Below are 10786 nucleotides of genomic sequence, written 5' to 3'. Positions count from 1 at the left end.
TTTTCTATTCTAGAATTTATACTGATTGTCAATTATTTTGAGAACCCGGGATACCTGCTATTTGGAGATATAAGATTTAAAACGAAAAATATTAACGTCATGAACCCGTTATGAGACCCGGCAATTTCCATGCACCTTAATGATACGGCATCCTACGGCTAAAGCAGACAATTGCTTTTTCATAGCAACCAGAGAATACCGAAATCGCATGCATGCAGGAATATGTAAACGAACGGAAACTGTCGATGTCAATACGGGTCCACTACCTTAATTCAAATAAAGGATTTGCTTCAAGAAAATGCATATTCTCAATGTTTTTCTTTTATTTGTAACAACCGAAGGAAAAATATGTATCTAAAACATAAATTAATATTCTAAACTTTCGGTAAATGTCCTAAAACCTATCTGAAATAGAAAATCTGTATAGCACCAGACGTAGCTATCGGTCCAGACACAATATATTACGTATCTGGTCGTTTTAGACTTAATATTGAAAGAAAAGAAACAATCAAAGAAGTTTCGGTAAACAAATTCAAAAAGCACCACTATCGCTCGAAGAAGAAAGCATGATAAATATCTAATCTATTTATTTGTTTGAAGAATAGCAAATAAACAAAATGAACTATAATTTCAAGATTCTCATCTGTACAAAATGTTCATTCTTTATTTCAACCAGGGATTGCAGAATGAGATAAGAAGCGCAACAATAAATGAATATATTCTATTTATATGTAAAGAGCCATGTTTGACTTTGACTCGATGTTGTTATACTTTCTGTTTGATCCTTTGGGATCCTGGAGAACATTCAGTTTTACTGTTACAGTAATATAATTCCACTTAAGGCTATGCTGGGGGCGTGAGGAATGTTGCACATTTCATTAACTGTCATGAACAAACTCAGTCAAATAGAAAATGTGGAAACTCCACAGGTCGCTCAACACGACAAAAAACGAAAACCGAGTCTACTACTATGTTGTTTGGTTGCGCTCCATGCTGCGAAAGGATCTTTTCACAGATTTTATTGACATGTCAATATTTTCAATTCCTAATTACTTCCACTTCCTGTTGCAGAAAGTGTATATTTCACTTATGCGATCGAAGTAAATAAATGCGAAATAAGTGTACCAAAGTTTCAAGCAATACGCTCCATATAAATGTATCTAGAAACAGAAAAGTGTTTGTGACGTGTTTTAATTGTATGTTTTCTGTCTGTGAGAGATTTCTCAGATCCCGAGAGACCTAGCTCATTGTGTCAACGATAGTATGTTTTTTGATTACCAAAATAAAGAAAATGCATTCCAACACTTCCTTTTTCTACTTTAAAGGTGGTTAATCAGATTTTGATCAAGTAATGGATTTGGGCGATAGTTTAACAAAAGGTCATTTACACTTATTTGTGTCCATTGACTGCTTAATATATTGTAGGATTTTACTGGAGGTATTTTAAAATTTGATTTCCCTGTCCTGGTTGCCCAACCAATGTAGTTTTAATAAAGATCCTTTACCTAAGAATACATATAAATATAAGAATTATTGTAGTATATGTGTCAAATCGTTACATTGACAAATATATATTTAGCCGAAATTTATTAGAAATGCAAGTTTGTAAAAATATTATTAGCTCCCATTACCTGTCTTGGTTGCGTAACCACAATAAATTTGACATTGTTTTAAAACAAATTGTTGACATATTCAAATATTTATCGAATGCAAATTTAAAATAAGAAATAATATTAAATTCAAAAGCAGTAGTCCACTTTTTCAAAACTTTCGTAACAAATGGGAGTAATTATAAAATTCCATAAAAATAAAAAAAAATACATTTCTAAAAAGGATCTAACTCTTTTTGTTCCTTAAATAAATCTCTAACAGAATATACTAAAAATGAAAAATGTCATAAATGTTGCTCAAATGTGATTGTCCACCTTTAAATGTGAATTTTGTTAGAAAAGACATTGGTTTATTCTTACTGACATATGACTCTCTTGGTGTCGAAAGGCTCAAAAGTACCATAAGGTGTTTAGGTAACAACAAAAAAAAAAAAAAAAACAAACAAAAAAACAACATTCTAAATTCACTGGGTCAGATACAGCAACGTTTAGTACCAGTAATCAATTTTTTGACTTCCTTAGTTTTTTATATCACTTTTCACACCATTATGAATGAAAAGCCAAACACTTTAATCGTAAACACAATTTAGACAACATATGTAACTGATGTAAAACTATATATGATTATGATTATTTGAAAAAATGAGTTTTTGAAAAAAAGATCTGAATGTATTGTTGGTGTAGAATTGTCTTAAATTTCGTTTCCTTTATAGTCAAATAAGAACATTTTAGACTCTAGTTATGAGTTACAGTGAATATATAACAGAGTATCCTCCCCTGAGTCCGCACTTCCATTTCTATGTCGGGTCTTTGCAATCCTAACTGTTGTTGATACCTTCTTCTTCGTCCAGCAGCACAGCAGGACACGCGTCACGCAGGTCGTCCGTTAACTGAAATCATAAAGAAGAAAAACAACTTTTAATATATTTAATGTTTGTTGTTTAACGCCATTTTTCAAAGGCGACCAGTTGACATTAAGTGCATCTTAACAAAATGATTAACGGCAACCAGTTGATATTAAGAGCATCTTAACTAAATGATTAACGGCGACCAGTTGACATTAAGTGCATCTTAACTAAATGATTAACAACTACACTATCGAAAATTGTTCAGTTGTTACTCTTTTGACTATTTGTTATATATAAACGACGGAAGCGATAATGAAACAATCAGATTAGTTAACACTCTTTAGACCATTCCATTTATGAGTCTTTGGATGTAAATGGTACATTGAGAGCCACTGACTAAAAGTGGCTATTTCAAAAACTTTTTGACACAGAACAGAAATTTGTATACACATGTATCAGAATTTTCCATTATATGTAATCGTAATAAAAATGCTTATAATGCAATTCTCTTACAATTACAATTTAAGCACATACTAGTCGCGTATCACTTTTATATTACATGTTTTCAGCTGGTCTACTTAAAAAGCTGTGCGTGGCTTTATAGAATTAAGACACTATCTATGGATAGGATTGCTCATACAGATACGATCGAAGGCATGGATGTTCACGGATTTTTTTTAGAAAATATATTTTCAAATGTCAGATATTTGCAGTCACTTTCCTAAATCACTATTAAGAAGGTCATCATTGAGATGTCAAAGATACCAAACCAAACATAGATAGAATAAACTATCAGATCAGCATTACTGTCAATTTTGTCGTAGAATATTGTGTCATATGCAAGTCAATGAGTCTCGTGTGACATCTCGTTTTCCACGCTAATTGTCAATATAGTTTGATAAGTAAACGCGGTTGCCAAAACGACGAACTTAAACTGTTTAGACAAATCTTATTTACGGGATATTCCCATGAGCCGCGTTCGGCGCTCCTTGGGAATCAAAAGCAGATAGATATCTTTATAAGATTAAGATAAGGGAATGTTTCTATATTTTGCAGTCGTTGCGGGATGTTTTATATGGATATCTCTCAAGGCAACTGCTGAATAATTCATTTCAGATAGCTCTTGCTTGACTTTTTTCTGCCAGTTTTACAGCGATTACCAAAATTTCGGTAATTGCTTGCATAACGTTTAATATACTTTCATTGTGAGAGCAAGAATACAATATTAATTTACGAAAATACACAAAATAATCATAAAACTTTAATTACAGATTTTATAATGAATTATTACCATCTATTCAACAATGCAGTTAGTATAAAGCCAGATGAGCATGTGTCCAATTTGTTTTTGTCCAATAGTAAATATGTTGAATACCACATTTGTTTTGCTAGCACTATGGATCCAACATGCAATCGTAGTCTGGATCTCAGGATACCACTTTGCCTTCGCTTCAACACTATTGAATTATAGAGTTTAAGGAAAGCATTGTAAAACGCATGACATGCCGTATGCCCATCGTGGACAGTTGATCCAATGCTGGTCGCAACCAACATGAATATGGTTTTGAATCACGGCTACATATTTGATAATTAATTTATTGTGTTTTGTCGTATCGATTTTGAATCCAAATAATTGACGTATACGTCAGATCTTAACATGATAACTTAATTTTTACAAAATTGCTCTTCCAAACAAACATTGAAAGGTTAAGAAAGCTTGTAAAAACGCCTTTACACCTAAGCTCCCATTCCATGTAAAGGACAGTTCCAAAATGATGTTCCAACTCAAAATGAAATATGAGGAAATTTGAAATACAAGAAAAAACTATTTGGAAGAATTAATTTAATTCAGTGTATTGTCGTATCGATCTTTCGAATCCAAATATTTGACGTCAATAACTTGCAGATGCTTAAAATGATAAAAACCATTAAAGTGAATGTTTGACATTAAAATGATATTCTCTGTCCAGGAAACTAAAACAAAACTACAGAAGTACGTGATATGTCCTAATGGAAACCTACTTTATAAGCTAGACTATTATCATACTAAATCAATTCATGAAACAGGGCAGAACATTTATTGCAGACAGCATGAACAATGCTTTACATAACTGTAGAATAAAATATATAGCAGCAACAAAATATAAAGTCATTCCATCATAATACAATCTAAACAGGAAATGTTTCTATCAATACTGTCTTAGAATCCTCCTTCCTGATACCGGCTCTACGATTGAGCAGGTTTCAAAAAACTAAATTTGAACGGCTTTTGCAATCATGATAACTTCTAAATATTTTCCCATATGATTATTAATTAATTGTTTCCTAATACCTTTTGTTTTATAACAATGACTTTTTGATAATAAACCTTAGAGGTAAAAGAAATCTTTTTTTTTCAAAGACAGTCTATTCTAGTAGCATGACCTCACTCTATCTGGAATTGCTCAAAGCTACCATATTAATTTTTAAAATATATTTTCATGTTAACATTTTGTTAAATTATATTTTCCAAAATTCTTGCTCTCGAGTGAACTATTATTAACATTTAGCAGTGCAGTCGAAGAATTTACTGCGTCCCATTTACATGTAATATGGACATTCTCAAGAAATTCACGTATTCATTTTCCACTAGGAATTAAATTGTAATACGCTAGTTAATCTTATTTGCATTTATGATTTGTACTTTAGGATCAAGAGTCAACAACTTTTGCCAACTTCTTTAAACAAGAAAAAATCATGTAACAAGGATAAGTAAATTAATCGAAAGTTTTAGGACTGAAAAAAAAAAACATACAAAATTACGCAGACACATATTTCCAGAACATTTAAGAAATTAATTATTGTTTTCGGAGTTCATGCGAAATGAACGACAGAATAAGATCGGCAAATCCATGAATTAGCCGATCATTACCATTTATTGTAAAACGTGCCTCAAACAACTGTTATCTAAACAAAAAAACCCACATCTACCGCAGCGGATATATCCGCAGTTTATCCTACTTCAGCTTAAAGCTAACGTGTTTCTTTTGTCCCGGAAATGAAATCATTGATACATTATTCCCATTATCAAGTAATACGTCAAATTGTGCAAAACAAACATATGCCTACACATTACTAGTTAAAAATGGACTTACGTGGATCAGATGTAATGCCGAACGAAAAAGTAATTAAAGAAAAGTGAAGGAATGTCAGATATCCTTTCCCTGATGGGATTCGTAAAGTTAACGATAGCTAAATGACATTTTACTTATTTTACTAGCGAAACATATATATTATTTACATAAAATTTGTTTACATATAGTAGATAGTGTATAGTATTAAAATAGTTAAATCGCAATTTAGTAGACATCAGTCATAGTTTTGCATGCACGTCGTGGGACAATATTGTTTTTTTTTTGGTTATATTGAGAGTCACACCAACACATTTTAAGTCATATGGTGACATTGTTTTGTTTGTGATGGTGGAGGAAGACACTTGGTGCCCCATTCGAGTGTTGTTTCAGGCACAGATTGATACCTGGGTAGAACCACTTGGATGGCATACTCGCAAGGACTTCTACAACGCATGCGAAGTTTCGTATCCGCATTCGGTAAAGGGCAAGTAATTCGAAGTCGGTGATCTTAACAACTCGGTCACGGGCCCCCACTGTAAAAAGTAAAAGCTATGTTTTGTAATATTAAAGATCATAAGATCTAGCTATAAGTAAAGACTTTATAAATGGTCATACATTTAATTTTGGTGTTTCTCATAGGTGTTTTTGTAGAATACTTCATGAAACGTAGCAGTATTTTATCATAAGAATAATATTGTTTATAAACATTAACACCACTGATTCGGCAAACGATTAAAAATGATTTAACTACTGGAAGGTTTCCAACTGACTTTCAGAAGACCAGTTATTCTATCCATATTGCTCACTTGCACGAACTTGTCCGGGGGAGGGGAAGCACATGGGGGTCTTCCTGTTAAATAAGATTTAGAACGAATTGTCATTTAACTTTAAATTCGTGGATGTGACTAAACACCTAATAAAACGAACAATAAAAAAGAAACTGGATTATTTATTTCTTTAGGAAAATCCTCATGTAATTAATTATTTCTTTATCCTATTATTGGTACTTCCGAAATAAACATTGCACGACGGAAATTCTTAAACGGCATTAAAATCATAACATGGCGAGATTTGGAATGATATTTTCTGTAATCTGTCCAGTTTTTGTCATTATCACCAACGTTTATCTCCATTTTATTTTGTTTTAATATCCTCATTCGACACTTTATGTTTTATGGCCGCAATAAAACTTGTTTGTAGTAACATACATGTACATGCAAAGTTAATTAACACTGGGTTTTAGCAGAAACGGAACATAAAATAGAACAAACATGACATTCGTGGGATTATCCAATTTAAAGTGAGACACATGAGATTTTATTTACGATCAACATGTTGTTATCACAGTGCATTTTTTTGTGTTGTTCAGTAACCTTGTATCAAGCAATTTTTTTTCGGAATCACAGAATTGATAAGAATAGAGGAGCTATGGCAAACTTACTTCACCAGATCATTTCCTGTGTCATTCAACCTTTGAAATACGAATTTCTTATAATCTCAAAAGATAGAGCTGATCTTTCGTGAGATATTTAACTCGAAAATTAAAATTTGGTAGTTATGTTATAGCAAATTGATTGGCTGAAAATAAATTCAGATCTGGTTCAGAAATATGTTTTGATCACCTATTAAAAATCACAAAGTATAGTTCGATTTTGAGGTCAGAGATTATTTTGTATTTTTAGAAGTGTGTAAACAAGAAGGTTTGAACATTTAAACAAGGTAGGTGTTAGGGTTACCATGAACTCTAAGCTGGAGGAACAGGAATCTGAAATAAAATTCCTGCTTTTAGAGGGTGTAAACTTTTGCCACAGTTTTCAAAGGTTACAGAAATGTTTTTCTAAAGCCGTTTCACAGTTTAAAGGGGGTAGGACAAGCGTAAGGGACAAGCCTAGGCCAGTGATGACGGCTGAGGCAGGTGGAGAATGTTGAGGTTTTTGTCAACAAAGATCGCAGAGTAACATTGCAGGAGGTAGCTAATCAGTTTAGGACCGGTAAAGGGTCGGCACATCAGAGTTTACACACGGAATTAGGTTAGAGCAAGGTAAGTGCTAGGTGGGTGCCGAAACAGCTGACAGAAGACCAAAAGACATCTAGGGTGACCATAGCAAAAGAACATTTTAGACGTTTTAACAGTGATATAAATAAGTTTTGAACTGTATTATCACTGGGGATGAAATATGGGTTCATTATGCTGAACCTGAAACAAAAGCTCAGCAAAAGCAATGGGAACGAGCTGGTTCGCGACCTCCAAAGAAGTTTAAGCTGTCTCCTTCTTCTGGCTAGGTCATGCTGGTTACTTTTTGGGATTCACGTGGAATAAAACTCGGAAAGAAAAACTTAAAAAGTTGCGTACTAGCCTAGTGCAGAAAGATGTCATTCTTTTGCATGACAATGCTCCTTCTCGTACTGCCTCATTTACAGGAGAACCAATCAACTCCTTCAAGGGGCAGTTGTTGTCCTACCCTCCATACAGCCCCACCTGCCACTTTTTTTTGTTTCCAGAACTGATAATAGGTTCGCTGGTAACAAATATGAGAACAGGGCGGCTTTGATTTCAGCTGTAAATCAGTACCTCAGCAGTAGGTCTACTTCATCGTTTGCAGAGGGAATACAAAAGCTCCCACGAAGATGACGAAAGTGTATAGACGTAGGTAGAGAAAAAGAATAAAAATAATTTTTGAAAAATATTGAACGGTTCTTGAGAAAGAACAAAAAGTCCGCCCCTCGTATATCCATCAGAGTTGCATTCTTTGTTATTATTTTGTACTACAGATTCTAATCGTTGACACAGTGGTATGTGAATCCATATCTTTTCGTCAAATATAGATGAAGTTAAAAATGTGGTAGTCATTTGCGTATTGTAATATCTCTTTTTTTTCAAAATATAAGTAAAAAGTATTTTATAGAAAAGACCAGCAATGTGTATACATGTGCAAATAAAATTAGTTATAATTGTATTTTATTCCTTGACTAGAAGACACTGAGTCCAGAAATCTACTGACGCAACTGTCGAAACTTACTGCTAATGAAGTATTTTAATAGTAATTTGCATTCAAATGAAATTTACTTAAACACGACACTAATAATGAAAAATATAATTACAAAATAACTATTAGCTAGATTCTTGTATTTCCCAACTGGTTCATGAAATACAAGTATAATTACCATCATGGACACAGAAGAATTCAGTTATTCTGTGATGGGTTTTTAAGTACATGTCAATTTTATATTTTGCCTGATATAAATATTTACAAAAATATCAGTGTAGGCATATTTCTTGTACACTCTAGTTTATACTAATTTATTCTAGCTCGATTGTGATGAAAGCTAAAATCTTATTTGAACCACTCTCGAGTCCGCTTCCTGGAAAAACCAGTACTGGTGTAATAAGAGGTCATGGTCGTGACTCCAGTGGGGCTAGAACCCACGACCACCGACACCTTAACCATTAAACCACCTCTACCCTTGTACACTCTGAACCCAGTTTTACTGTTGCAAGAATTTCACGACTATAACTAATAAAGATCTGTTGGTGTCAATTTCAACTTTATTTGTTCGTTTTAAGCATCTGCGTCCCATACAAATAACAACTACTGCTTCACAATATACAAGTATGCACACGTTTCGGCGCACACTGCATGTAACTATCAAATTTCGACTCGTTTTTATAATATGTTACAGGAAGAGAGTTTGAAGAATTCAAAAACTGACATTGTGTCACTTCAGTGTTGCTCTCTAAAACAAAATGTAGAAAAGGTAAAACACATGTTATACATTAATGAGCTCACATGATCAAATACTGACAAAAGCGACGTATATAGTACCATTTCGTAAATTTATACTAGCATTCGTAATGCATTTGTCATACTCCTCCCATTTTTAAAGACTAAATATAGCTATAAATAGCATAGTATAGATTTAAAATTACCCTTCAACATTCGTGAAGAAATTACTAATATAATGTTACTAATGGAAGAAACGTTGCTTCATTCGCCCGTATCGTGCCACTTCTCATAGCTTTAGATTTGAAAAGCCCGAAAAAGGAAATATAAAATTCCAAAAAAATTAGAAGTTAAGCTGAGAAACATGGCATTATTGAAGTAGAATATCTAGTCGATATATGAAAGACCATGTAACTGATAGAGAAAATAATCCAATTTATCATTGTTTATAAGAAGAATTAAACACATTTTGTTTTTCCCTGTAAACGTATCTTAATGTTATGCATTTAGTAGAGTCCCTTCAAAGCCCACCCTGAACGTAGATCAGTCTCTCAGTTGTAATTACAACCTAAAAGAACGATGAAATTTGAAAAACAGTGAAATATTGTGTAATGGAGTACTAATACAAAAGAAAATATTGGTATTCTATGCAAGATGACCTTTTAAACGAATGTAATGTTGATCAGTCTAAGTTTTGGCGGTCGATAGATATAGGTGTAGGCCAATCTAAAAGTAAATCGATTCCTATGGAAATCGTCAGCGAGGATGGTTCAGTTTCTACCAATATTGATGATGTCTTAATTAAGTGTGGAAGAATGAATTTAGTTCATTATTTAACCGAACAGATGTAAATTCCTCTTCTGCTGTCGCTGCTTCCACTGACTCTGTTGATCATGTAACATTCAATGAACATATCACAATAATAGAAGTTAGGAAAGCTATTGATATGGCAAAAAGAGGTAAAGCTAGTGGTGTTGATGAAGTTCCATCAAATGTTTTAAAAAATGATACGTCAGTTATGTTTCTTCACGTATTGTTTAACATCTGTTTTCATAACGGCATTGTACCTTCTTTATTGAAAAATATATCATTAACCCAATTCCTAAGTCATCTACTTCTGATCGACGAGATCCAATGTCTTTTAGAGAATTGCATTAGCATGTATCATGTACAAGATATATTGTAATATATTGAATAGTAGGCCGTCTGCATGGGTAGAAGATAATAATATTCTGGCAGACGAGCAGAATGGTTTCAGAAAGAAACGAAGTACCACCGATCATATTGGTTCTTTAGTAAATCTCATTGAAACCAGGAAAAAAACTGAAACAATCCACTTTTAATGCTTTTATTGATTTTCGTAAAGAATACAATTTTATCAATCGTTCTAAATTATGGAAAAGGTTACACGATACTGGTATTTCTGCGAAAATGTTAAAGGCGGTACAATCACTTTACTCGTCTGTTGTTTCATGTGTTAGAGTTAATTCCTT

The 10786-nt window shown here is 33.1% G+C and overlaps 1 protein-coding gene across 1 annotated transcript in view; it reads right to left on the bottom strand.

Moving 5' to 3' along the window:
* Positions 1 to 305: 305 nt before the first annotated feature.
* LOC123546869 (APGW-amide-related neuropeptide-like) overlaps positions 306 to 10786 on the bottom strand; it is a 41643-nt gene continuing 31162 nt past the window's right edge. The window contains exon 2 of the mRNA XM_045333490.2: positions 306 to 2500. Within this exon, the coding sequence (XP_045189425.1) occupies positions 2429 to 2500 (72 nt within the window). The 3' untranslated portion in view covers positions 306 to 2428. The remainder of the gene's footprint in view (positions 2501 to 10786) is intronic.

The sequence above is a fragment of the Mercenaria mercenaria genome, chromosome 9 (genome assembly GCF_021730395.1).
Source record: "Mercenaria mercenaria strain notata chromosome 9, MADL_Memer_1, whole genome shotgun sequence".
Taxonomy (NCBI): Eukaryota; Metazoa; Mollusca; class Bivalvia; order Venerida; family Veneridae; genus Mercenaria; species Mercenaria mercenaria.
This window is presented reverse-complemented; position numbering and strand designations above follow the sequence as displayed.